A 25,857-nucleotide genomic window follows, 5' to 3' on the forward strand; every position below is an offset into this window, starting at 1 on the left:
CTGCATCTCCAAGCTTGTAAATAGTAGGGTAAAATACTTATGTAAGACCGTAAGAGTGCTTCCCCTTTGAAAAATCAGCCGTCATTTTGTAAACAATATTGAAGACCAATTTGAGACATGAAGGACATGCCTAAGTAGACCATTTCAGCAAGAAGTACGTACCCAAATGTTTAAAATTTGAAAGTAGTAGTAAAAATGTGCCCTGCACAGCACATATAATTCTTTTTTCTCCACAAAATTGCACTTGTCCGCGGACAACTAAAACCAGAAAAACACGCTTGTCCGATGGTCAATTTACCCATGTCTGACGAGTCAGGTGTTGGATTTCCGCACCCCTGCACACAGAAGCTTTACCTTATTACTCCAGTTTTAGCCAGTCTTCATTGGCTTCTGGTCCTTTAGAGGGTTAATTTTAAAATACTATTGTTAGTTGTTAAGTGTTTAAACAATGAAGTACAAGCAAAAAACAACCACATATATTATTACCTCATGAGGTCATGCAAAGGAACAGGAAACCCGGAAGCACACCTTTAAATGGTTTTATGACATAACTGCCCCAATCTCCAGATACCATTAAAAGACCAAGAAACATTATGCACTCAAACCCATCCTTCCAACTACAAATGATGTCTGGCACCCCCTAGCAACTGACAACTCATGCTAGGTACAAGGCAACTAAAGTTTTCTATGACCCAAGTTGTCATTCAGAATCAGAGCTGTGCTCCATATGGATGCCACAATGCACTACTCAAGCAATTTATTAATTTCCATACCATTAATGTGAGTAATATTATGTACTTCACACTTGATTCCTAACATTATTTCAAAAACTAGGATAGGTATAATTATAACTTACTTTTCGCTCTTTTGGAGTAGTTTTGGGAGGTTTGCGATTCTGGTGCATCTCTTCAAGTTTGGACTTTTCAGCCTGCACCTGGACTGATTGTAGTTCATGATCTTGTTCAGGAGTCTGTTCTACAACTGGTGCTAGAACATGTTCCTCTCGTTTGTGCAAATTGTGCTTGCTTTTTTTCCTTTTTTCCTTTTTACGTTCATGTTTTCTCTGTGAAGTCTCATAAGCTTGTACTTCATTAAGCAAATCGCCACAAAGTGATGATTCAAATAGCTCTCTCCCGTTATGGTATGTTTTTATAATCTTTAACTTAATTTCAGGGGAACTATTCTTTTTGGGAGTAATAGGCAGTTGAGATTGAGGTGGAGTAGTTATTACAGTTGTAATAGAAGGAAGTGTAGGGGGTGGTGATGAAGGAAGGATTAAGGATGGAAGAACTGAAGAAGCCAACTGAGAAGGTGAAGGAGAAGCAGGGACCTTCTCATGAACTAAAGGCCTTAACATGGTATTTTCAGGTGAAAGAAGACAGTGATTATCACTGGTACTATAACTTCGAATGGCAGAATATCCATTAGCAGACCCATTAGGAAACTGAGAATACACAGGGTACTTGGTCTGTGACTCATAAAGGCTAATGTTCGCGGGGTAGCCATTGGGGACTGAAGGCAAATCATCAGTGGTTGAAGGAGGTAAAGAAAAACCAGTCTCCAGGGCAGCACCATAGGCTGATGGCACAACATCATCACCATTTTCACTGCCAGCATCATACACTTCGTCTTGGCGGATATTAGCCGAGTCAATTAGTTGAGGGGGTTGCTGAATTGTGTTTCCCATGATCCCTTGCATGAAAGAGAAGGAGAAATCCATTGTTCTGCTCCAGCATCCTTAACATTCCCTTTCTTTTACGGGGCCTGAAAAAAAGTAAAGCACACGGTGAAACAAAAACGTATCAAAAAGGCACTTATCAAAACTATAATGAATATCTCTAAATAAATATCACATGCTTAGAACTTTTATACCAGACTGTTCTTGCTGTAAATGTCTGTTACTGTGAATAGCTAACTGAGCAGAAGATGAACTGATCACCAAAAGGCATAAAATTAAAGATAACACATTTCTTTTCAGCATCTTATGCAAGATTAGTGTACAATATTGTTTTTGTTTTGTACAAATGTACAGCGAAAAAAGGAAAGGAGCACCCCAAGATATTTGAGGTCTCAGATAACTTTTACCAAGGTCTCAGACCTTACTTAGATGTCAGGGCTATGGCTTGTTCACAGTCATCACAGGAAACTCCAGATGAAGCAAATTGCAAAGCTGTATAAATTCTCTGACTCCTCAAACCTTGTCCCAACAATCAGCAGCCATGGGCTCTTCTAAGCAGCTGCCTAGCACTCTGAAAAATTGATGCTCATAGAGCAGGATAAAGCTACAAGAAGATAGCAAAGCATTTCCAGATAGCCATTTCCTCATTCTGTAATGATTTTAAGAAATGGCAGTTAACAGGAATGGTAGAGATCAAGTTGAGGACTGGACAACCAAGACAACTTTTTGAAAGAACAATTCATTGGATTGCTAGAAAGACAAATAAAAACCCTATCTGACCACAAAAGACCTTGAGGAGGATTTAGCAGATTCTGGAGTGGTGGTGCAATGTTCTGCTGTGCACTGACACCTGAACAAATATGACCTTCATGGTAGAGTCAGCAGAAGAAAACCTTTCCTGTGTCCTAGCAAAAAACTTCAGGGCCTGGAGTTTGCAAATGAACATCTAAATAAGTCTAATGCATTTTGGAAACAAGTCATATGGACTGAAGAAGTCAAAATATACATTTTTTACCACAATGTGCAAAGGTATGTTCGTAGAAAAAATGGCACCAAATTCCAGGAAAAGAACACCTCTCCAACTATTGAGCACAGGGTGGATCGATCATGGTTTGGGCTTGTGATGCAGACAGTTGCACAGGGGACAAGGTAGAGGGAAGAATGGATTCAAATAAATACCAGCAAATTCTGGAAGCAAATATCACAACATCTGTTAAAAAATGTTGAAGTCAAAAAGAGGATGGGTCCTAAAACAAGATAATGATCCGAAAAACACCTCAAATTCTACAATGGAATATCTCAAGAGACACAAGCTGATAGCTTTGCCATTGCCCTCACAGTCCCCTGAGCTAAACATCATTGAAAATCTGTGGCTAGATCTCAAAGCAGCAGTGCATGCAAGATGGCCCAAGAATCTTGCAGAAATAGAAGCCTTTTACAAGGATAAATGGGCAAAAATACCCCAAGTAAGAACTGGCTAAAAAAAGTGTTTACAACCTGTGATACTTGCCAAAGGGGGTGCTACTAAGTACTGACCATGTCAGGTGCCCAAACTTTGGCTTCGGGCTCTTTCCATTTTTTTGATATTTTACACCTGTGAATAGTGGAAATTAAAATGTAATATTATTTAAAATATTAAAGAAATGTGTCATTTTTAACGTTATGCATTTTGGTGATCAATTCAATGTAATAGACATTTTAAGCAAAAGTGCCTAAACTTTTGTATGCCACTTGCATACCACACTTTAGCATTAGCTGCATGTAAAATAAAACAAAAAGTAAAAAATTCTGAACTGAAAATTGAAAGTAGATGCAACTGTCAACATTTGAGAAGATTATATAAATTAAAATTGATTAAAACCAATGTTACACTACACAGCTTCTTGTTACAGAGGATTTCTATCTTGACGACTGAAGCTGATGATCGCCAGATTACACAACTAGAAATCACATCACATTAGACCAGTGTTTCTCAACCTTTAGGCCATTAAGGTAAAGCATTCTTTATATTTGTGGATTTCTTGAGTTAATACCAATGTCTGGTGAGAATTTCATGTGAATAGTCTCATTTGAAATATATTCACTGGAAAAAAATTTGGCACATTCAATACTTATTTCTCCCACTGTACTATGCTATTTTTATATGAGTGTATTATATTAGCATCTGCAGGTGATCCTGGAACTAATCCCCCCACAGATACAGAGGTCTGACTATACTTATTTCTCATTTGTTGTTTTTCTTTTTTTTCTTTAAACTATGTAGTTTGGGCTACATGCCTTGTATAAAAAAGTACTACAGGAATAAATTCTTTGCTGTTGTCCCAAACAACCACATTCCTTTTTCCTCATAGCTACATTATATGCATCGTATTTCCAGGTAAGTGCTCACTGGTTGTCAGTTGTTATGCACACAGAACCTGCCCTATGACACAAGACAAAAGTAAATCTTGTTTGATTTTGCCGGGCTGAGTTACAAATTAGTTGGCGTGAATCTTTGGGTATATCAGTCTAGACGACTGCCAGTCACAGGCGCATACCACACCTGCCTCTGATTCACTTAGGTAATATAAATGAAATGGCTTTAAGAAAATGGATGCTCTCTTTTCTATTTAGTTGGTAATTCAATACAGCCAAAAATGAAAAGAAGATCTTGCTAAATATCATGACATTTGTTTGCAATATGGAAAGTGACATCTTTCACATCTTCTGTGACTTTGTGATGGCCAGTGTGATTTTCTACACTGTGGTGTGCTGGACTGGTAACATCACTTCAAGAGAGGTCCACCAAATCAATAAGCTAATTAAAAGGGCAAGCTCAGTTATGAAGGTAGTAGCAAAGGAGAGAATTAAAACAAAACTGAGTGAATGCTGCACATTCTCTTTGTGACACAACTGAGTACTTTCAGCCAATGAATTACTTCGAAGAAGTGTGTCAAGAAATGCTACTGGAGCTCCTTTATACCAACAGCACTATGGGCGCATAATGCCTCACTGTGATTGGGGTGTGCAATATTAGCAAAAAATCATATCTGGATATCTTCTAGGACTTTGACGATAATGATAATTAGATGATATTTTGCATCCTTTAAAAACATGTTTGTAAAAGTCTTGTTGATCTAGCTTGGTCTTGATGGTAAGATATTAATTGTAGTTTTATGAATGAGATTAATGGAAACAACAGTTAAGGAAAACAGGTCTTATTTATTTACTTAAAACTGAAGTAAAATAACACAAAAATATTAAAATCACCAGTAAAAGAATTACTGAGATCAAACAGTGCAAGTATGAGTAAACCATTTCAATGTGGCCTACAGGATTTAAACAAAAAAATAGCAGTAAGACCAATAAAACTATTATAATAAACACATTTTAAACAGACATCCTTAATATAAGCAAGATATTGATCCAAAAGGAATAAAATACTAATCATAACTGAAATACAGCGCATGAACATTACTAAGTGGATAAACATAAATTGCTCTGCTGTAAGGTGAATTGAGCAGCATCTGAAGTTCTGTCAAACACTGCACAGGAAAAAACTATAGCATTTGTAAACAAGTTCTGTCATATATTACAAAAAGATACCAAAAAAAAAAAAAAAAAACCCCAAACCTATAACATTTTTAAACAATCTTTAAGACAGAACTTCAATATTGCACAACAATACCAGAAAAAATAAAAACGATAAAATTCTACTGAAGAAACTTCAAGTTGTGTGACAGAAGCACCAGTCTTTCCAGAGTTTCATGGCTTCAGAGCAACTTGATTACATGTTACAACATTTCATCCAGTGCTGAAAGCCCTCTCAGAAGGGCTGCTTGAGGGAGGAATGCACAGGTTCTTTTCTGCAACCTTCCCCAGTTTGGGGAAATATACAGTGGGTACGGAAAGTATTCAGACCCCCTTCAATTTTTCACTCTTTGTCATATTGCAGCCATTTGCTAAAATCATTTAAATTAACTATACATGACAATCACCTTCTGTGACATTTAGAGATCTCCATATTGATAATGTATGTGCATCTTTTAAACTAACATGATACAAATGTAATCTTCCAGCAACACACTTTTTGTTCTAAATACAAATTAGAAACATTGCTAAAAGCAACTTACATAGTAACATCCCTCATCTTTTATTTATATCTATCCCTGAGGTGATACCGACTTGTTTTGGATGAAAACTCAGACAACATCGTCAGAGTACATAAGCAAATCTCAAGGAGCAAACAATTAAAATTTCAAAAAAGGAATGAAATTCAGCTATTCCTAAAATAAATTCTAATTCAGTATACACCAAGCATTCTAGATGCTACCTAAAATTGTTAAATGCTCACATATATAAGAATTAAATATCATTAAGTGCCCATGTCACAAGGTCACAATTTTTGGAATGCTCTATGCATTAACTTATTTTGGGTAAACATTGTTTACATCTCTTGAGATAGCCATGATTTTAAAATCACTCTAATTGCCTTAACAGCAATATCAAGTAATGTTAGATGGGATAAAAGAGTGTGATAAATAAAAAAAGGTTGTAATATCCTACACCACACTATTTGTGCAACAGCTTATTTTGCTCAGCTGGAAGAATCCAAATCCATCTTCCTTAACTTAATGGGAAAGTGAAACTCTATATATCGGGGTATTCAGTTTCAGTCCTGGAGGCCCATAGTGGCTGCAGGTTTTCATTTCACCAAATACTGTAATTAAAAGCTGGGCTTTACAGATAATAAAACTTGGTATTTAATTATATGTCTTGATAGTGCCTTCATTCTTCTATGACAAAAATTGCATATTATTTATTTTATGAGAACTTCATCCAAATTTTGTGGTTCTTCCCTTCTCTCTCATTTATTCCAAAACATTTTATTAGCACAGATACTTCATGATGTATGTGCACAGGTTTAAATCAAAACTTGTAACCTGGAGAGCTGGTATTTGCTTTGTCATTTGCACCTCATTATTAACTGATGGCTGGTTAAGAAAACAGGCAACAATTAAAAATCTAGTTGTTGCAGTTTAAAACTCAAATAGGCAATCAAAGGCTCTGAATTGCAACAAGCAAGGTAACTAAAACAACAAAAAATATTGTTGTACTGGTCTCATCCATTTTGAAAGATGGATGTCTGAGACGGAACTCCATTAGCAGCAGTGTCATTTGTTCCTTTTTTTTTTATCATCCCGAGATATCCTGTATTTACTCAACCCAAGGGGCTTCAATTACAGTATATGGAAGTATATACAAGCATGAGTGCCAGAAAAAGAGGCTCAGAAAGAAACAGAAAAGACAGCTAAAGCTACATCCACGCCTAAACAGGCCCCAAGTTCAAGGTACAACTTGCCAGAGACTGACCTGGAACAGACAGGCGCAAGCACAGATCTCCTGGGAAATGACGCTGCAGCATCAACTCCACCCGATAGTGAAAGTGCAAGTGAATCAGGCCAGGAGAACTTGTTGATCCCAGAAGGTTCACTGAAACTGAAAATGGCCTTACCGACTGGACTTGCTACTCCACCCGTGGAGCACGGAAAAAACCGAAACGAACAATCCGAGTTGAAGGTAATGATCATCGCAATAACTACCACACTGGAGGTTGATGGGGGGGACATAAATGAGTTAAAGAGTAATATAAATAGATTAAAAAGGATATCAGGAAATACATAAAGGACATAAAACATGACAAATTAGAAGCTGCTTCAAGATATTAAAGACTTGGAGAAACATTTAAGTAATCATTTTGAGGCAAACCTTTAAAAGGTATGCTAGAAAAAAATTGAGGACCAAATATAGGAAAATGTGAGTAATTTTGAAAATAAATTTAGTGCACTTGCTGCTCAGCTTGAAGACGTTAAACAAAAGTTCACGACTTGTATTGAAATAGTTGAACAATTGACTTCCACCTCTGACTAAAAAGCAATGGCAAGATAGACTATCTGTGCTGGAAGATGGATATGGAAGAAATAATATCAGAATGTAAGGTCTCCATGAAAACCCTGAATAACAAAACCCAGTGAAATATATCGCTGAACTATTCTCTCAAAGTAATTATAGAGATCTTCAAATCAGACACTGGGATATCAGCAGCTTACCACATACATGGATTTAATGCCTCAAAACCAAGAAGCCTCATTTTACATTTCAACAAATTACAGTCTAAAGTTAATCTGATGTCGCTTCTCAACCTGAAACAGGATTATATCTGTAACTGAAAATAACTGCATTCATAAATTTCTCATCTTTAACAGCTGCTAAACGTGCAGCATTTTACAGCATTAAACAGCACTTACACAAAGCCGAATTCAGATACAGCCTCCTGTATCCTGCTAAATTGAGAGTGGACATTTAAGGCAAGTTCTACATTTTTAGTTCTCCATATGAAGCAGAAATAGTGATAAAAAAATTGATCCAGACACTTTTTGAAATACGATCATGAGTCGCATCGTGCCCTGGCAAGGCAAAGAAGATTTTACCTGCAATGTGGCCTATTTGCAATGAGACTTTTGCTGTAATTATACATTCTGTTTCCTTTCCTGCTACTGTTAACATTTTAATTACAATTATAATATATATATTGTAAGGTTTCTAAACTCTTTTGGGACTCCCTCCAACAACACGCCGAAGAGCATCCCAAAGCACTATTGCTGCGTCTGTGGAAGATAGTTTATCCGTTGCCAGGGCAACCGCAGGATCCCAATGCTGCTGCAGCTTGCCGCAAAAGCAAATCCGAGCCGACCGCAGTCACGCTATAAGCACCATCGTCTATGGGTGATGCAAGGAATAATATAAATGCAGAAAATAGTATTATTTGGCAACTAACCTGGCCACGGCACTGCCTGATTGCTGTACCTGTGTATAGGAGAGTGGTAGATCCCGCTACAATAAATACTCGTGCTGTTCCTGTTTCAAGCTGAATAAAGCTGGTTTTGCTAAAGTACCGAGATTCAGCCTCGTGTTTAGGGGTGCAAGACAGGGACTTACACGTCACAATATTATATATTTATTTTTTTACGTAATACACATACTGTACACACATTCCACCTGGCTACAAAAAAATTAGATTGGCCAAACATTCCACTCCAGCTACACAAAGAAAACTAGAGGTGCAGGAATCTTAATTCATGGAACAACTTCACTTGTAGTATCAGATGTAGAATCTCATCTTGAAGGGCGATATGTGACGGTGATGGGTAATTTATTTAATTGTAAAATGATTTTGATAAATATCTACGCACCCAATAGGAATGATAGAGACTTCTTCCAAAATGTGTTTGCATCCATTCCTAACTTGAACACTCATAAACGTCTAATGGTCGAACTGTGTTTTAAATCCAGACCTGGATAGGTCTTCAGCTACAGGCACGATAACATCTAACACTGCAAAAACAATCACACAGTTTTGAATTGATCATAACATATCAGGCCCATGGAGATTTCTGAATCCATACTTAAGAGCATATTCCTTCTACTCGCCTGTACATCATTGTTACTCAAGACTTGATTATTTCATTATCGATAACTTATTCCCAATAATCAAATTGTTATCTCTGACCATACCCCTCTGATCATGGAGCTCAAATCACTATCCCCCACATACTCATCTCGCAGCTGGCGTCCTAAACCCCTGCTATTAGCTAACGAGAAATGCACGGAATTTATATCCAAGCAAATTGATCCTTTTTTTTTTTTTAAGAGACAAATGCATCCTCGGAGGTTTCTGCAGGTATAATCTAGGAAAGTCTAGAGGGATTTTTAAGAGGACAGATTATCTCACAACTCTTCCACAAAAATAAATCAAAAAATCAAGAAGGCTTCAGACTTTATCAGTGAAATTACCAGAAAAGATCAAGAACACACCAGCTCTCCAAATGAGGCACTTTTTAGGAAAAGACAGGGTTTGCAATCAGAACTCAGCCTCTTGACAACAAAAGAAATGGAACAACTTACTTTTAAATCACAACATTATTACTATGAACATTTGAGAGAAGTCTAATAAGATCTTAGCTCAACAAATCCACAAGTAGTAAGTTTGCAATGCAATATCAGTAATTACTAACACAGACAGAGATAAAATCAGTCAGTCAGTCATCATCCATATCCTGGGTATATATATATACACAGGGTCACGGGGGTCTGCTGGAGCCAATTCCAGCCAAAACAGGGTGCAAGGCAGGAACAAATCCCCGGGCAGGGTGCCAGCCCAATCATTGACCATAAAAATATAATGCACACATTTAGAGACTATTATAAGTCCATACACTCTACTCATTTTAAAGAATACAAGACGCAATCAAATGCGTTTTTTGATACATTACGGATACCACAGCTAGATGCTCGCAGTGCAGAGAAACTGGATAGACCTCTGACACTATCAGAATTACTAGATGCTATAAACTCACTTCAGAGTGGGAAAGCACCAAGTCCTGATGGCTACCCTACTGAATTTTATTAAAAAAAAATAATGATTTTAAGATACTCTCCAAAGTTCTAGCTAGACGGATTGAGAAAGTTCTCCTTTCGGTAATATCACAAGAAAAAACTGGATTTATTAAAGGTAGACACTTAGCTTCCAATCTTCGATGCCTATTTAATGTAATATATTCACCCAGAAAGTCTGACACTCCGGAGTTCTTATTATGGATACAGAAAAAGAATTTGATATGGTTGAATGGAACTACCTATTCATCACATTGCATAAACCTGGGTTTGGCCCAAACATATGTGCATGGATTAAAAAACTACTGTATATCAGTCCTGAAGCTTCAGTTTGTATTAACAACATTATTTTAGACTACTTCAGACTAGAACATGGATTAGACAAGAATGCCTCTTGTTACCACTGCTATTTGCAATCGTCTTTGAGCCATTGGCTGTTCACTTTCGAAATACATCAGAGAATATCACTATATTCAGATGATATGGAACTGTATTATATAAGACCCACAAAGTAATGCGCCTGCAGCCCTAACTACACTAGCAGAATTTCAAGATATCTGGACTCAAAATTAATCTTAACAAAAGTGTGCTTTTTCCAGTGAATTCTCTAGCAAAAACATTAGATTGGACACCTTCCCTTTTATCAATGCAGATCAGTTTAAACTAGGGGGCTCCGCCCCCTGCTCGCTTCGCTCGCCAACCCCTGGTGTTGGGAATGACAAAGAGCGTGATGTATGAATGAGATATAGAATAGTGTGACGGTGTAGATGATGCAAATAGAAAGCAAACAATAAAGTGTGTGGCACAGTGTAAAGGTTTATTTGAAAATTTCTTTGTACACGCCGTTTAAGTGTAAAAGGTAATTCCAGCTCAGAACTTGTAAGGTCATTTAAGATGGTTATTGTTGTGATCAGAGTCAAGTTTGTCAGAGCTTAGAAAGAGTTGTGTCTTTCCAGGAAGTAATGGAATGACTTGGGTATTTATGTTTTCCACATTAATATTTTTTGGACATAATATAGTGCGTTGTGTTAAAAGGGGCATTTGGTCTAATGAGATTGCTGTTCCAAATCTCTCTGTAACTAAGTTGTCGCAGATAAAGGCTTGAGGAATTGTAATAATATGTGGCTGAAGTCCATCTGTATTGGTGAGTGTACCATCTCACAGTTGTAATAAGCAATTGTTATGATCTGGTTCTGGACATCGTATCTTTTTTACTAACTGTATCTTTTGAAAGCAATGCCAATTGTCTGCGTATTTTAAGGTGCACTGAACAATAGCTGAGTGCATGGCATCTGGAAGAATAGCTAATCACTGTCTAAAATCTCCTCCTCATAAAAGTACCTTTCCTCCAAATCGAATATTATTATTCATAAACGTTTGTTCATGCCATTGAACATTCATCATTGTCCTCACAGGTTGCGCAGTGGTAGTGCTGCTGCTTTGCAGTAAGGAGACTGTGGAAGATTGTGGGTTCGGTTCCTCCCTGTGTGGATAGCGCTTTGAGTACTGTACTGAGAAAAGCGCTATATAAATGTAATGAATTATTATTATTATTATTATTATTATCAATAAACAACATTTTTTCAAGACGGATGTCACGTGCAGTGCCACCGTTAATATTCATAGTGGATTCCGATTTGTAGGATCTAATGTACTTGATAAAGATTTCACTTTCAGGTACATCGTCAGTTATAAGCTTCTGTAGATATTCAGTATATGAATGTAAAGAAGGCAGTCTAATTTGACCCTTTTGACAACAACGTGTAAATGTATAACTTGTATTGCCAGTTGTTTCTTCAGGGAAGTGAACTGAATGACAATGATTGCAAATGACATTCATTAATCCGAATGAATTTTCCTGGTGTATGTTTTGCTTGTGCCGTTTGAGAGGCGCGTTGTTGCATGTGTAGTATTTGGGACGTGTTGTTTTGGAGCTGTAATCGATTTGCCTGTACTGTGTGAGAAGCCCATTGTAGCCTTCGCTGCCATTAACGTATGTCTGAGACGGGAGGTGTTTCGTTTTGAATCCGTGCCTGTTGCGATGCAGCACTTTGATTGATAGTTTGCGTCATGTGGATTTAGGATGTAGATTTGTGCATATTAAATGAACTATTGTAGGATGTAATGCAGTGCATAAAGTTTTTACTTTTAGGTACATCGTTAGTTAGAAGCTTTAGTTGAGCTTTGCGTTTTTGGAGTCGAGTCATTTTTTCTTTTAGAAATATGGATAAGTAATAAGGAGTATTGCACTCACTGTTAATATGGAGCCTTTTCTGCGGTTGAACGGTTAATAGTGCCTTATTGTAATGAGATCCACCTATGCTGCATAGCCGTGTATTTTGTTGTTTCTTTCGTGTTCGTGTGTTTGTTCCTGTTATCCTTTCCTTTTCGTTTTGTACCCGTGACCGTGTATTCATGACTTGTTTCTTTCTCAGCATGTGAAATATGGATAAGTAATAAGGAGGATCGCAGTCACTGTTAATATGTTTCCTTTTCTGCAGTTGAACGGTTAATAGTGCTTTATTGTAAGGAGATCCACCAATGCTGACACCTATGCTGTCTAGTGTGAAGGTGTTGATGTTCACTTTAGAATATGTGGCTTTGGGTGTCACTTCTTATGGATGTGTGTGTGTGGGGGGTGGGGAGGGTTGAGGAGTGTTGTCGCGCGAGCGTCTTCTTTCTTTTTGTGTTCCTGTGTCTTGTTGAATCCCCCTGTTTGTGTGTGTCCCGTCCCTTGCTTGTAGGGTCTGTGGGGTGGTTTTGTGTTCTTTTTTTTGTGTTCCATGGGCTTGTTGAATCCCCCTCTTGGTGTGTGTCCCGTCCGGTGCCCGTAGGGGGTGGGGTGCCTTGCTGTTGTGCGCGAGCCTCTTTTTTTTTTTTTTTTTTGGGTCTAGTCTCGTGTGCAATGTGTTTCGTGCTTTGCCTGCGTTTCCTCATTTCTCCATTTTTCCTGTGCTCACTCCTTTTTTCTGTGGTCTTGTCCGCCTCTCGCGGCCCCTCATCCGCCTCTCTCGCCCTCTTTTGTCCGCCTTTCTCGGCTCCTCAGCCGACTCTCGCGGACTCTTTTTGCACCTGCGCAGTACGTCTTTTTGCAGCTACGGCCCATTGCCGGATGTGCCTGCGTCCATCATCCGGTTTAGCATTCTCGGTTAGTAATATGGATACCTAGGGGTCAACATCACAAGTAAATATAAAGCTCTTTTTCAACAAAATTGTGCTGTCGGCATGGAAAAACTTAAAGAAGACATGCATAGATGGTCTACCCTCCATCTTACTTTAGTAGGGAGAATTACCATTATCAAGATGAATATCCTTCCTAAGCTTCTGTTTCTATTTCAAAACATCCCCATATACATTAACAAAATATTTTTTAAGAAATTAGATTCAATCAAAACCTCATTTATTTGCAATTCAAAATATCCAAACATTCAAAGAGCAACCCTACAATGACCTAAATCAGAAGGTGGCATGGCTCTACCTAATTTTCAATTTTATTACTGGACAGCAAATATACAAACTATAAAAACCTGGACATTGACACAAATAGATGAACACATCTGCAGTACTTCTTTATACTCCTTGCTTTTTACAACAGTAAATACAAGGTATTGTCAATATACTAACAAAACAATTGTCCTTTATTCACGCATAATATGGAACCAATGTAGGAAGCATTTCAAGTTAAAAGAAGCTTTTATCTGTGGCACCTCTACATAATAACCCACCTTTTTTCATCCTCTCAAACGTATACAGTTTTTAATATTTGGAAGGCGTATGGGATTAAATCATTTAGAGATTTGTATATAAATAATGACTTTGCATCCTACTCACAATTACACTCTAAATTTAGCTTCCCATCAACACAATTTTTCCACTATTTCCAAATTAGAAACTTTGCTAAACAAAGTCTGCCCAGTTTTCCTCACATTCTATCTACTTCTATTACAGAAGAAATATTGATCAGACAACATTTCTATAATATATAAAACCACTTTAAAATCCTTTCAACGAGTACAGCAGGAAAAGGATCTCTTAATCAATAACATATTAAAGTAAGCATTTATATTGGGAAGAAATACTCCTTTCCCTCTTTACTCCTCTCTAAGTTTTACTCCGGCTGTTGGCCTTCCTCTCTTTCTCATGGGTGGGGGTTGAAATTAATTTAGTTTTGTGAAGTTTGACTTGATTGAATTGAATGTTACATGCTTTTAATAAACTCAATAAAAGAAAAAAACGTTGCTGTTTTAATAAATAAACAAGTTTTAATTAAGAAACTGGAGAAAGTGAAAACATGCAGCCACTGCAGATCTCAAAACTGGAAAAAAAAATCTAAATTTTTTTTATGATGATCTGTCTGGAAATAATTTAGAGCTTGTCAAGAACTCATTAATGTTATTCAAAAGTACATGCTGGGCCAGTACAGTGCTGAGCCACTACAGAACCTTTTTATTTTATTTGCAATTTTTAGATAAAACTGTGATCAACCCTAACAATTAACAACATTTCAAACATGCACCCTTCACTACATCATCACATCTGAAATTATGAATTTGAAAAGTCAAGAGTGCACAGAGATTATTGCTATAAAGATCGAGTGTAAAGAAAAAGCACAAGTTCCTGCTATTAATATTTTCATGTAAAACTGATGCAATTTTTCCTTGGACACAGCACACCCAAATTCTTTGTCTTTTAGTAAAGTGTGTAGCGAATTAAACTATGGTTCATTATAAAGTCAAATTGAGGCTTTCCAACTTATTCGAAGTCTACACTGCTATGTTTTCATTTAAAAACACAGACATTAGTCTCCGTTTTTACCTTTCGTCCACACTACCCTGGCATTTGTATCTCTGAAGACCTCTGAAAATGCTCTTGACAGACATATACTTTTGAAAAAGTTGCCTCAGTATTTCAGCGTTGAAGGGTGAAAACTCACAATTTTGAAAATGCATGCTCTAATCATGCCGATTTGTTTGTTCTTATTATGTAGCCCTTCCTTAATTGGATCCTGCACAATACACAGTATGTCATTCCCTGACTTCATGGGAGGGAAAAAAAAAAAAAAACTTATTCTAACATGGTGGACATAGAAGAGTTGCTTTCCATGGTGCTTCTTGTGTCACTTATCTGTGAGTATCTAAACTGAGCTTTGTACACTTTGAATGCACACATGCACTAAAGGGAAATAATTTACCAGTCATTATCGTTTTACGATAAATCTCCTGACTGGCACTGTTACCATCCTTTCAAGGATTTTTCAGCCGATGAGCGCATGCCCAGTGCAGGCAAATGACTATATCATATAGATTTTTGGTTATTTTAGTGTGAGCAGAATTTTTTTTTTTTTTAAAGATGTGAAAAAGCTAGTGTGGACAGAGATCATTTTCATTCAAAAATGCTGTTTTAAAATGAAAACATTGTAGCATGGACAAAGTCTTAATAATGTGATTAAGTGTGGACACAGTGGGCGGCTAGTTGACCTAGGTAACCAGAACATTTACTTTGTGTATTATAGCAAATCATGGAGTCCTCATGGGCTTTTTTTTTCCACTAAAGCTGTTGAGTAGAGTTTTTGGGTTCTCTACTCTGTTGTCAGCGAATGCTTTCTGCTCTTCTTTGCCTGGCTAAAGCTTTTTGGGGTCTGCTATTGTTGTGAAATTTAAATATTAAATAGAAATTACTACCAATATTATACTCTGAAGATAGATATAGACAAAACATGGTGCTGACACAGCCACAAAACATTCCAGCTGGCTTGGGATACAATGGCACTACTTCAGATCATTACCCAATGTCCTTCTTCCATCTCTCAATTGGCTAAAAAATATTTCAGTAAGAAAAACAGGCCTTTGAATGGCTGATAATGACATTAATCTGTATATAAATGCTTTCTCAGCATGTGTGAGCCATACTAGAAGTGGGTGCCATTGTTGCAGGAGAGCTACTGAACCAACATGCAAGTGTCGTATATTGTTGAAAAGCTTAGGGTGCTTAAGGCCTAGATAGATATTTATAAATATAGATATTTATACATCAAACTGATCTGTAATAAATAAAGCTGATAATACAGTGCTCCCAGGCAAAAATGTACAGTAGCATCATTAAAGATTCCCCAACAGTGACAGGTCACACAGACAAGCGTTATATTGTTTTTCAAACAATAAATTCACCATTTTACATTAACAATTGAACTACAATTTATCTATAATAAATAAAACCAGAATAAACATGTTGATCTATAAAACAACTCATTGTCAGGGGAACAGGGGCTATACTTTATAGCAGAGTTCTCAGTAATGACACAGCAAATACATAAATGTATTGTATGTAATGTATGTAATTTAGGAAACCGCAAATTCCATAATTATTCCATAATTTTACATAAGAATTAAAGTGTCTTTATTCAGTAAGCTAATCTGTAATAAACATGCCTGCTTTGCCATCACGGACGTTCTCGGTCAGAAAATGTTAATAAAAAAATAAAAAAAACAATATAAACATAATGGAAAGCAGAGCTTTCTTTTTAATTAGATAAGTCAGCCTTTTCACACATGGGTCTCTAACGTCTAAAATTCAGCTGACAGGTGCACCTGAAGGCTGATTTTTGTTGATGAAGGGATACACTTCTGATTTTCTGATGTCTTACCAGTATGAAATAAATAGAATGCCATTTCCAAGGCTCTACACTACATCACAGAGCTGCTCATGAATGGAGAAAATTTGGAATAGGACTCCAACAAATAGTTCATGCTTGAAATTCCACAGGTTCCATCTAAAAGAATTTTTCAATAGGGATTACACAAAAAAATTGCCACAGAGTCGGGCAAGGCTAACCAATAACTACAATTTCTTGTGAGAGATTGTCCTTGTAAACAACCTTGTGAATTACCTCCTTTTATAAAAACTTAGAAACCTCACAGAATATCTAAACACTGAAAAAATATTTGCAGAATTAAGTTTACCTTCTGGTATACTGACTGTAAGATACAATGCTCTATGCAGCTTTAAGATCTGTAGTCAAGTTAGCACATTGTTTTTGTGATATGCTATATAAAATCTTGATCAAAGAGTGCGAGGAGGAAGAATAATAAAATATTTTTTTAAAAACATGCAACTAAATTGTGTTATGGTATAGTTTCTAAAAAAAAATGTATATATATATATATATATATATATATATATATGGAAATGGCATTCTATTTATTTCATACTGGTAAGACATCAGAAAATCAGAAGTGTATTTGATTGTTCTGTTTTATATATATATATATTATATATATATAAAACAGAACAATCAAATATTTATATTACAAGAGAGGCCTACAAAGTCACATTATGTAATGGAAAGAAAGCACTTTAAATTTTTCAGGGGGAGCTATCTAAGACAAGGTTGCTATGAGAACCAGTCTTTCTCCTGCCAGCAGCATAAATATGTTTCTGAAAGTAAAAACAACCTATGACTCTTTGATCCCTCTACATGACATAAAGAACAAAGGCATGCCACAGTAATGAACATTGCATACACTACAAAGAAAAGAAAACCACACTTAATAGAACTTTACTTTTCAGAATTTAAACAGAAAATTTTCATTTCATTCAACATGCAAAAATTTATAGCACTAGTTTTGTCAAACTTTTCAGTACTCTTACTCCAGATCACAAGCAGGAGCCAATTAAGCTAATGGGAACATTTATAAAAACATTTTTTTTTAAACAAAAGTAAACAATGTCAACAAAATAGCTATATGTGAACAAATGTAAATATAGTAAAAGTTACTGAATTATGCAATTTTTCTGTACTTAAAATAATCATCTACCAAATTAACTAACTAAAGAGAAAGCTGTTGGGTTGCTAAAATGAGAACACACTTCAAGCTTCTCTGCCACAAAGTCTCCTGTCTTTGAACCCAGTTTCAACCAAAAGTTTATAATCCTCAGATATTTATTGTCAGCTGGTATTTGTACAGCAAAGTACAAAGCCTAAAAAGTCCTAAGCTCCTTGAACTGCTTCACATTTGATTGTTTTACAATATAGAATCTTTATGTGTTTACAGGTGGAACTTATGCTACTGATTAAAACATATGTGTGAAAGTGGGAAAAATACCTATAGATGCTTATAAACAATACTTGACTTAATTTTCAATGCATCTGAGTCAATAAGTTTGGCAGAATTTACAGTAATGTATTTCTCAGAATACTTCACTTCTAAAACTGCAATGCTACTACTAAACCTCATTACTCTGTGTAAAACTGTTCAATCTATAATATCAGCCATTATCAATGAAAAGTCATTTTCACCTTCTGGCAGTTCCTATTCATTTTTTTAGCCTCTTTAGTGTGGACTTGACCAAAAATTTTTGGTCATTATCTTGCTGAATTTTCTCCCTACTACTCGGCCTCTTGCAGACAGCAGCTTTTTTTTTTTTTTAGAATTTCACTGTAGCTTACTGATTAGTTTCTACTCCACCTTAACACAGAGTTGCATCAGCACACCATTCTTTCTGTGTAGGAATGGTGTTCTTTAGCATAAAGGTCAATGAGGTCATTGTTGAGATTGCAACTCAAAAAAAAAAAAACACTTCCAAACACTGTTCAAGATCTGTTGTGGCAATTCCACCGACATACATTTTGGCTTTTACTTTGAAATACTTCTATTACAAATTAATGACTTATTGATTACCTGATAGTCATGAGTGCTCATGCTGACAGTAGGAAACAGCAGCTTTAAAGTCGATGGAAGCTGATACAAAAACAAATATGAAATGAAAATATCTGGGTATTTCATGCTGTTTGTACTGCATATCTGGGATTGTGGCGCAAAAGGTCCTACAAAAAAAAAAGAAAAAAAAAAAGGTCCCGGGGAGTGTGCAACTGCCATGTTTCAACCATCGTGTTCATATTACTTATGCATCACAACTAAATTCAGATTAGGAAGAAAATCCCAATAGTCACAGGCCACAAACAATAAAAAATTGAATGTTTTGTGCCATGTGCCATTTTGCTGCCTTTAACAGAACTTACCTCTTACAGGGACATTTATTCAAGAGTATATATTTCACTACACCATTACAAACATCTTTTATACACAAGATAGATCTCCACTGTAAACACAAATTGGCTGCCAAAGTACGAGCTCAGTAGCTGCTAATCTTGTGAGCCTTTTATGTTCTGTTCTGGATTTGACAAACACATTCACTGATGCCACCATTTCTGCTTAATGGGGTACGAAGAATATTTTCAGAGAATAAACGGTCAAATCTGTAAATTTTATAGCTTCTGTTTAAAAAAAATCTCAGCAGTTATGAATTAGTTTCTACATTTTCATATTGCTGCAAAAAAACTAATGTTATATATTTTATTCTTAAGTACATCTTTACAAAAGTGTTCCAGGTCAGGTTAGGTTGGGGCGCATGCACTGGTACAGCATGTTGCTGCACCCACCACACGATGAAACAGCTCAGGATCCCAGTTGGAAACTCCCCAGGCAGACACGCAGTCCAATCCCACCCTCCGGAAATGACCATCTATGTGCCGTAGACAGGTGTTACGTGTGCGTCCCCTTGGCCTGGTCCAGCCACTCAAGTCCTCAACAATGAGGATCAGCAAGCCAGATCACCCTCTGGGATTCGCGCCACATGGCTGTAGTGCTGCGATTGACGCTCCCTCACAATGCAGGTAATGTGCCTCATTCAGGACTCCATGAGCAACCATTTGCTCGACACAAAATCAAACCAACGGTACCCAAGGATTCTCTAAAGAGACACAGTACCAAAGGAGTCCAGTATTTGGTCTCACGTCACTGGATAGTGTCGGTGTCTCACAACCATATACCGAAATAGGAAGCACCAGGACTCTAAAGACTTGGACCTTCGTCCTTTTGCAGAGACATCGAAAGCGCCACTCACCCTTTTCCAGTGACCTCATGACCCCCCATTCTCTCCCAATCCGTCTACTGACTTCATAGGCAGAGTCACGAGAGACATGAATGTCACTGCCGAGGTAAGTAAACCTCTCAACAAGGTTGACACTCTCTCCACAGACAGACACACGGCTGATGGCTGTGCCCAAGTGGTCATTAAAGGCCTGGATAATATACATGTATTGCAATTAAAGGATTAGGCCAATAGGGTAATTATTGAAATTTTCTAAGCAGAAGGATTTGAAGATAATCTGTGAATTAAGCCGACAGTCCTAGTATACACTTAATAGCAGAACACATCAACCAGCACTAGCATCTTGCAGAGGAGTAGAAGAACATTTGACAATCAGCAAAGGAAAACAGTCTACATACAGCTTTTGCTCCACTTACATTTCAAAGTGCTAAAAATAAAATGCAGATATTCAACAAAACAAACCCACCTCCAATACAAATGTTTCATCCCACAAAATCCTGAGGGTTTACATTTTAATTTATGTATAGGGGGCCCCTTATGCATTACAAGGAAAAATGATGCATTCTCAAATTAACCAAATTTAGTAACAGTAATAAAATAGAGGTCACAAATTAAATCTTGCATTCTCCCACCATATTTATGTCTGTGTCAGCTCTTTTTGAAGATGATTTCATAACTTATTTTTAGTTGATCTCACACTATAAACTATACTACACTTTATAAAACTTATACATAAGCATTTACAAACATTCACAATATGAATTATAAATGCTTAAATTCAACATATAAATGATTATATCAAGGACCTCTTTAAAGCGATGTGGCAAAAGTTGTCCAGTGATTGCCTTCTTTATAGTACTATTCAGAAAGTAATAAGCAAATGATACAGTAAATACAAAAGATATTAGAATGGGAAACTTGTTCCTCAGGAGTGGAAGAAAATGCTGGCTGGTGAAAGACTTACTTCTGTTAATTAAGATTAAAAGAGGAAAATTAGAAAGACTATATTACTAAGCAAATCTAGCGTTAGGGCAAGTTGACTCTAAGCTAATTATTCCACCATGTAGAAGGTCTGACGAACCTTACCGTGAGGCCATGCATAATGGAAAACAAAAGTTCAGAAAATGAATGTATTAAATAAAATATTTCCACCGTAAACATTAGTCCCCTCCCTCGCAGTTATTTAACTGAAGGAAAAAAAAACCCATATACAAAAAGTTTCCATACTGTAAAGGAGCACAGTAAAATGTGTAAAAGTCCAGTATGGTAATGAATACTTTTTTGTAGCTAATTCTGAAAATCTAAGGCTACAAATGTAAATGACTCTTCAATTAATCAAGTCTAACAAAAGTATGCAAGCTGTGCTTTTGCGTTTACTTGCACTGCTAAACTTAATTACCACATGTATGATTTACTTTCATAAGGTGGCGAACTAACGATTAGCAGGGCAGCCTGTGTGTAAGTTTCCATAATCAATATCAACATTTTTGATACGGCAGCAGCACTTCATTACCCATCTAAGGATAGCAAACGAACCTCTGAAGACAATGAAGTTATCCATCGTAATAATGGCAGTTTAGAGGATTTATGTCCTCCTGCCTTGCGCCCTATGGTTGCTTGGGTAGGTTTTGCCTATTCCCTGCAACCCTGCTAAGGATACATCAAGTTCAGAAAATAGACTGATGGATGACTATTATTATATATTGGCAATTTTCATTCCCTCATTCTTTCACTCAAACATTACTTTTTTGCTTTGTGCACCCCCCCCCCCCCACCATAATCTATTGTCTATGGGGGAGGAGCAAAAGCTTTAAATTTATCAAGTGTTTCGATCTCCGGTCTCCAACGGATCTCGACATTTTACTGTCCCGATACCGAAAACATCAATATCTCGATGATGGGTGTGTGCCTGTCTGTGTATGTGTGTCACAGTTTCTTGAGGACAGTCTACAGTTAAAATGGCTGGACAGAAAAATACCAAACTTGAAACTTATTCCTGTTATGAGATGATGATGTACTGATTAGCTTTTGAGCCAAAGCATGCAAGAGAAAGAGGCACTCTAGAAGAACCCTCAAATACCATAATTCTGCAATTAATTATGAATTCCTCTTGTCACCTGCTATTGTAATGGCCTATTTAATGATCAGAAAGATCACCATGAGAACGATAAATAATTACTGAAATGTTATAAAATAGTTTGGGTAACTTGGTTCCTAGGGCACAATGCCTACTGCTACTCATGTCAAAAGGTTTGTTGGTAGTATCCACAAGAATGAACTTTTTTTGGCCATTGCCAGACAATGAAGTTGTAACACTGAATTGTACAGTATTTTACTTTAACTTATTACAAAAATGATGTTTACAGGCAGCACATATAGTTGGCCTATGCAATAAATTAAATACTTGAAATTATTACATTTTATGCTAAAATACATATATGGCATATTAAAATTCACCCCCCTCACCTCCTTGAGTCAGGAGGCCAGGAAGTGGATTACAGAATGGAATTAATTACATGTTAAAAAGCAATGGAATACAAATCTATGTTTAATGCAACCTATCTGTAAAGCACTAATGAATAGATTTTTCGGAGTAATGCTTGTGTCTTGATGCTGCTCGGCAGGAAATTTACAGCATAACACACACAAATTCACAACCTTCTTCATTTTTATAGGTCCTTTACAGTTAAGGCAGTACATGCTTGTTTCTAGTGTACGAGTCAAAATATTAGCATATGTTGTATGTATTATAACAACCAGAAAAAGAAAACACTGGCAAAGTGAAAAAAGTTCATTGACTATTTATTAACACAACAGGAAGTGCATATGTTTCGGTACATTGTACTCATTTCAGTACATTGTGCATGGGACAAAATCTCAAAAAATAATGTATGCTGACCGTTTCCCCTCAGGGATTAACAAAACATATAAAAACACATTTTTAATTTAATTTGATATGTAGTGTTCTTATTTCAGTACACAGTGTTGTTTCAGTATTTGGTGTATGTACTGTGAAGAATGAATAAAGTCATCATATCCTTTCCAAGTAATAGGCAATCCACCATACACTTAGTATTTTTTGTTTATTACATTGTATAGTGATGCCATCTACTGAATGTAAAGGAGAATATTTGTTGTTGTTAACATTAATAAAGGAAGAAGGCAAATCTAAGACCATACATAATACTCATTATGGTTTGCACTGTACCAGGATCATACAAATAAATATTATGAAGATGCAACTACAAATAAAAAACAGTAGCAATTACTTGACAGCTGTTTGATGGAAGGGGTGCAAACTGATGATGAAAGAAATGCAGCACTGCTAAAAATTCTACTACAACAGGAAAAAAAACATTTAAAACAATATATGTACACAATACCAGTTTTAGAATGTCCTGCTTTCTCCCAAGTACAAGTCAGTTATAAGTAAAATCTGATTGCTAAAACAAATAAACAAACCTGAAGAGAACTGAAATCCGCACAGAATTCTAAATAGGCTATCACTACTAATGACAGTTCACCCAGATAAATCAAACACATTATTAGAATACTTGACCATTCAGGAGTGGATAAACTGAACAAACCTGACAAGTACAGCAAATATGACAAGGTCTAATGTTAGAAATAAACAACCAGAATCAATTAATAAGTAGTTGTTTCTAAATAACTATTTTATAGAATAGGTAAAACAATTGTGTGCACTAAATAAAATGTGTAACGGGTTTTAAAATGCAATTAAATATAAACAAGTGAAACGCAATTAAATAACGGTACGCATCACATCTAGTGGTTTTTAAAATCTGATTGGATTTTCTCTCCCCATCAAAGGCCTGAGACTTTTTAAAGCTGTTTAAAATAAACCTTTATTTTCCACTCCATGCTGTCACAGCCTAGTCATCTTGATACCTATACATTCACGGAAAAACAACGCACTTTCGGATCATTAAAAAAAATGAGCAAGCGAAACACAAACGCGCACGGTAAATATATTTATTAGAACAAATCAAACAAAATTGATTAGGAGATTACTACAAGACACTGATTAAATAAATATTATCGGATTTTATACTTTACGTTTTATTCACGCGCACAAAATTGGACAGAAAATATAATCTGCTTTGAAAGAGCAGTTTATAGAGTTACCTGCAAAACACATTTTACTGGCAACAAATGTCTCTGTAATCTGGAAGGAGGTGGCTTTTTTGTGTGGGGGGTGGGTTCATTTCAACTTGAAATTCCCACAGTACCAAGATTTCGTATAGAAAATGTCAAAAGAAATAGGTTATCTAGCAGTACGATGTTTCCAATCTAGGCAATCTACAAAAACTTCATTTTCGAAAATGGTACTGATAGCCCATATAAATAAATATTTAAAACGTTAGGTTGCTTCAATTGGGTGAAATCACCATTTCCAAATTTTAAAATGCCTTTTGTCAACACCCCTATATTGTATCTAAAATGAGAAAAATGTCAAAATATATTCTTACTACTGCAGTAGTGAAAGAGTTAAAATGAAAGCGCCTCTAAAACCTGCTTTATCGAGGCTGGCATGGCAATTGCATGTTAAATTCACACGGCAGGGGGAGAAGGTGGTGAGGGGGGGAGGCATCGCACATATGTACCGCAGTTCATGTATTTATGCATTAGTAACAACACCACGCAAGCTATCGAGCACAGCATCATCATGCAAAAACTACGTCCTCGAGACAGAAATGTGCTATTTAAGTACCACTGACTATAAATATAAACCGCAGGTAGTAAACAAAAACGTAAAAAAAATGCGGAAGGCTTAAAAAGGCAAGAGTAGCAATCAAACATGGCCGCTGCTGCTGCCCCTTTAAATCGACCCGAGAACATTACATCTCCTTCACACCCAAAACACAAAAAAAACATCTGCAACACTAGTAAACATGACAAGAATGACAACGATATAAACACGAGTCGATGCGAAATTAGGAGGCGCGAAGGAGAATCTCGCGGCAGCTTATTTTCACAATAAAACGCCAAAACAAAATAGGAGAAGCGGTGATTTTTCAGAAAGTTGGCAGTACCTGCACTGTGTTCCATTCTAACCAGACCCCCAGTGTTGGCGTTTCCTGATGCAATACACAATCAGAGCACAACAAAAGAGACCGCTGGAGGTGTCTGCAGGAGAAGGCCGCGACGCTCAATCGAGGAATGGGGCTATTCGCTCACTCAGTGCCCGGCTGCATGGTGATCGCAGAGGTGCCCAACAATGTCTACTTGGATTGTTGTTGTTTTTTTCTCTCTCTCTTTCTGCTTGTTTGTTGTTCCCTGCTAATAGATGATGTTTACCCTACTAGATTTGGCATCATGCGGTAAAACGTTTTCCGCCAGGGCTAATCGCCTTTCTCTCCCTCTAGCTGTAACAAAGGCGCCCTGCTGCAGGCCCCAGTCTCGACGATCAGCGCCAAAATCGATGGATTCCGATTGGTCGAGAGCGCATTGTGCAGTGAACGACGGTAAATGTAGTCGGGCCAACGATGTGCGAAGAACAGGGCGAGAGACTGAGGTGACAGCGATTGGAAAGCGACTGTTGTACTGATGCTGAGGCCGTGAAAGACGTCGCTAAGTGTATTTACTTGTCACTTAGTTGTTAATTGTTTTACTCATTAGTAGTTTTTTTTATCTCAAATTACTGAAAACAAACACTATTTTTGTGCTCCCAACGTTTTTAAAATGTAAGCTCTCATCTTAACCGTGTGCAGTATTTTTTTTTTTTTACTTTTGCAAGCCACCTTTTAACATGAATGTAGCCTACGTATTTCGGGTGCTTGTGCTGAGTGCGCAGGTAGTATTTAAAAAGGCAATTGAGACTGATATAAAGACAC

At 36.8% G+C, this 25,857-nt stretch overlaps 1 protein-coding gene across 4 annotated transcripts in view; it reads right to left on the reverse strand.

Moving 5' to 3' along the window:
- The window catches only part of nsd3 (nuclear receptor binding SET domain protein 3), a 152,689-nt gene extending 127,217 nt beyond the window's left edge, over positions 1-25,472 (reverse strand). For all 4 annotated transcript variants that reach the window (XM_051921382.1, XM_051921409.1, XM_028803466.2 and 1 more), the window contains exons 1-2: positions 25,057-25,472; positions 857-1,764 (exon numbers count right to left, since the gene is read on the reverse strand). In XM_051921382.1, the coding sequence (XP_051777342.1) occupies positions 857-1,720 (864 nt within the window). In that variant the 5' untranslated portion in view covers positions 1,721-1,764; positions 25,057-25,472. The remainder of the gene's footprint in view (positions 1-856; positions 1,765-25,056) is intronic.
- Positions 25,473-25,857: the final 385 nt, after the last annotated feature.

Source organism: Erpetoichthys calabaricus, chromosome 1, assembly GCF_900747795.2.
Source record: "Erpetoichthys calabaricus chromosome 1, fErpCal1.3, whole genome shotgun sequence".
NCBI lineage: Eukaryota > Metazoa > Chordata > Cladistia > Polypteriformes > Polypteridae > Erpetoichthys > Erpetoichthys calabaricus.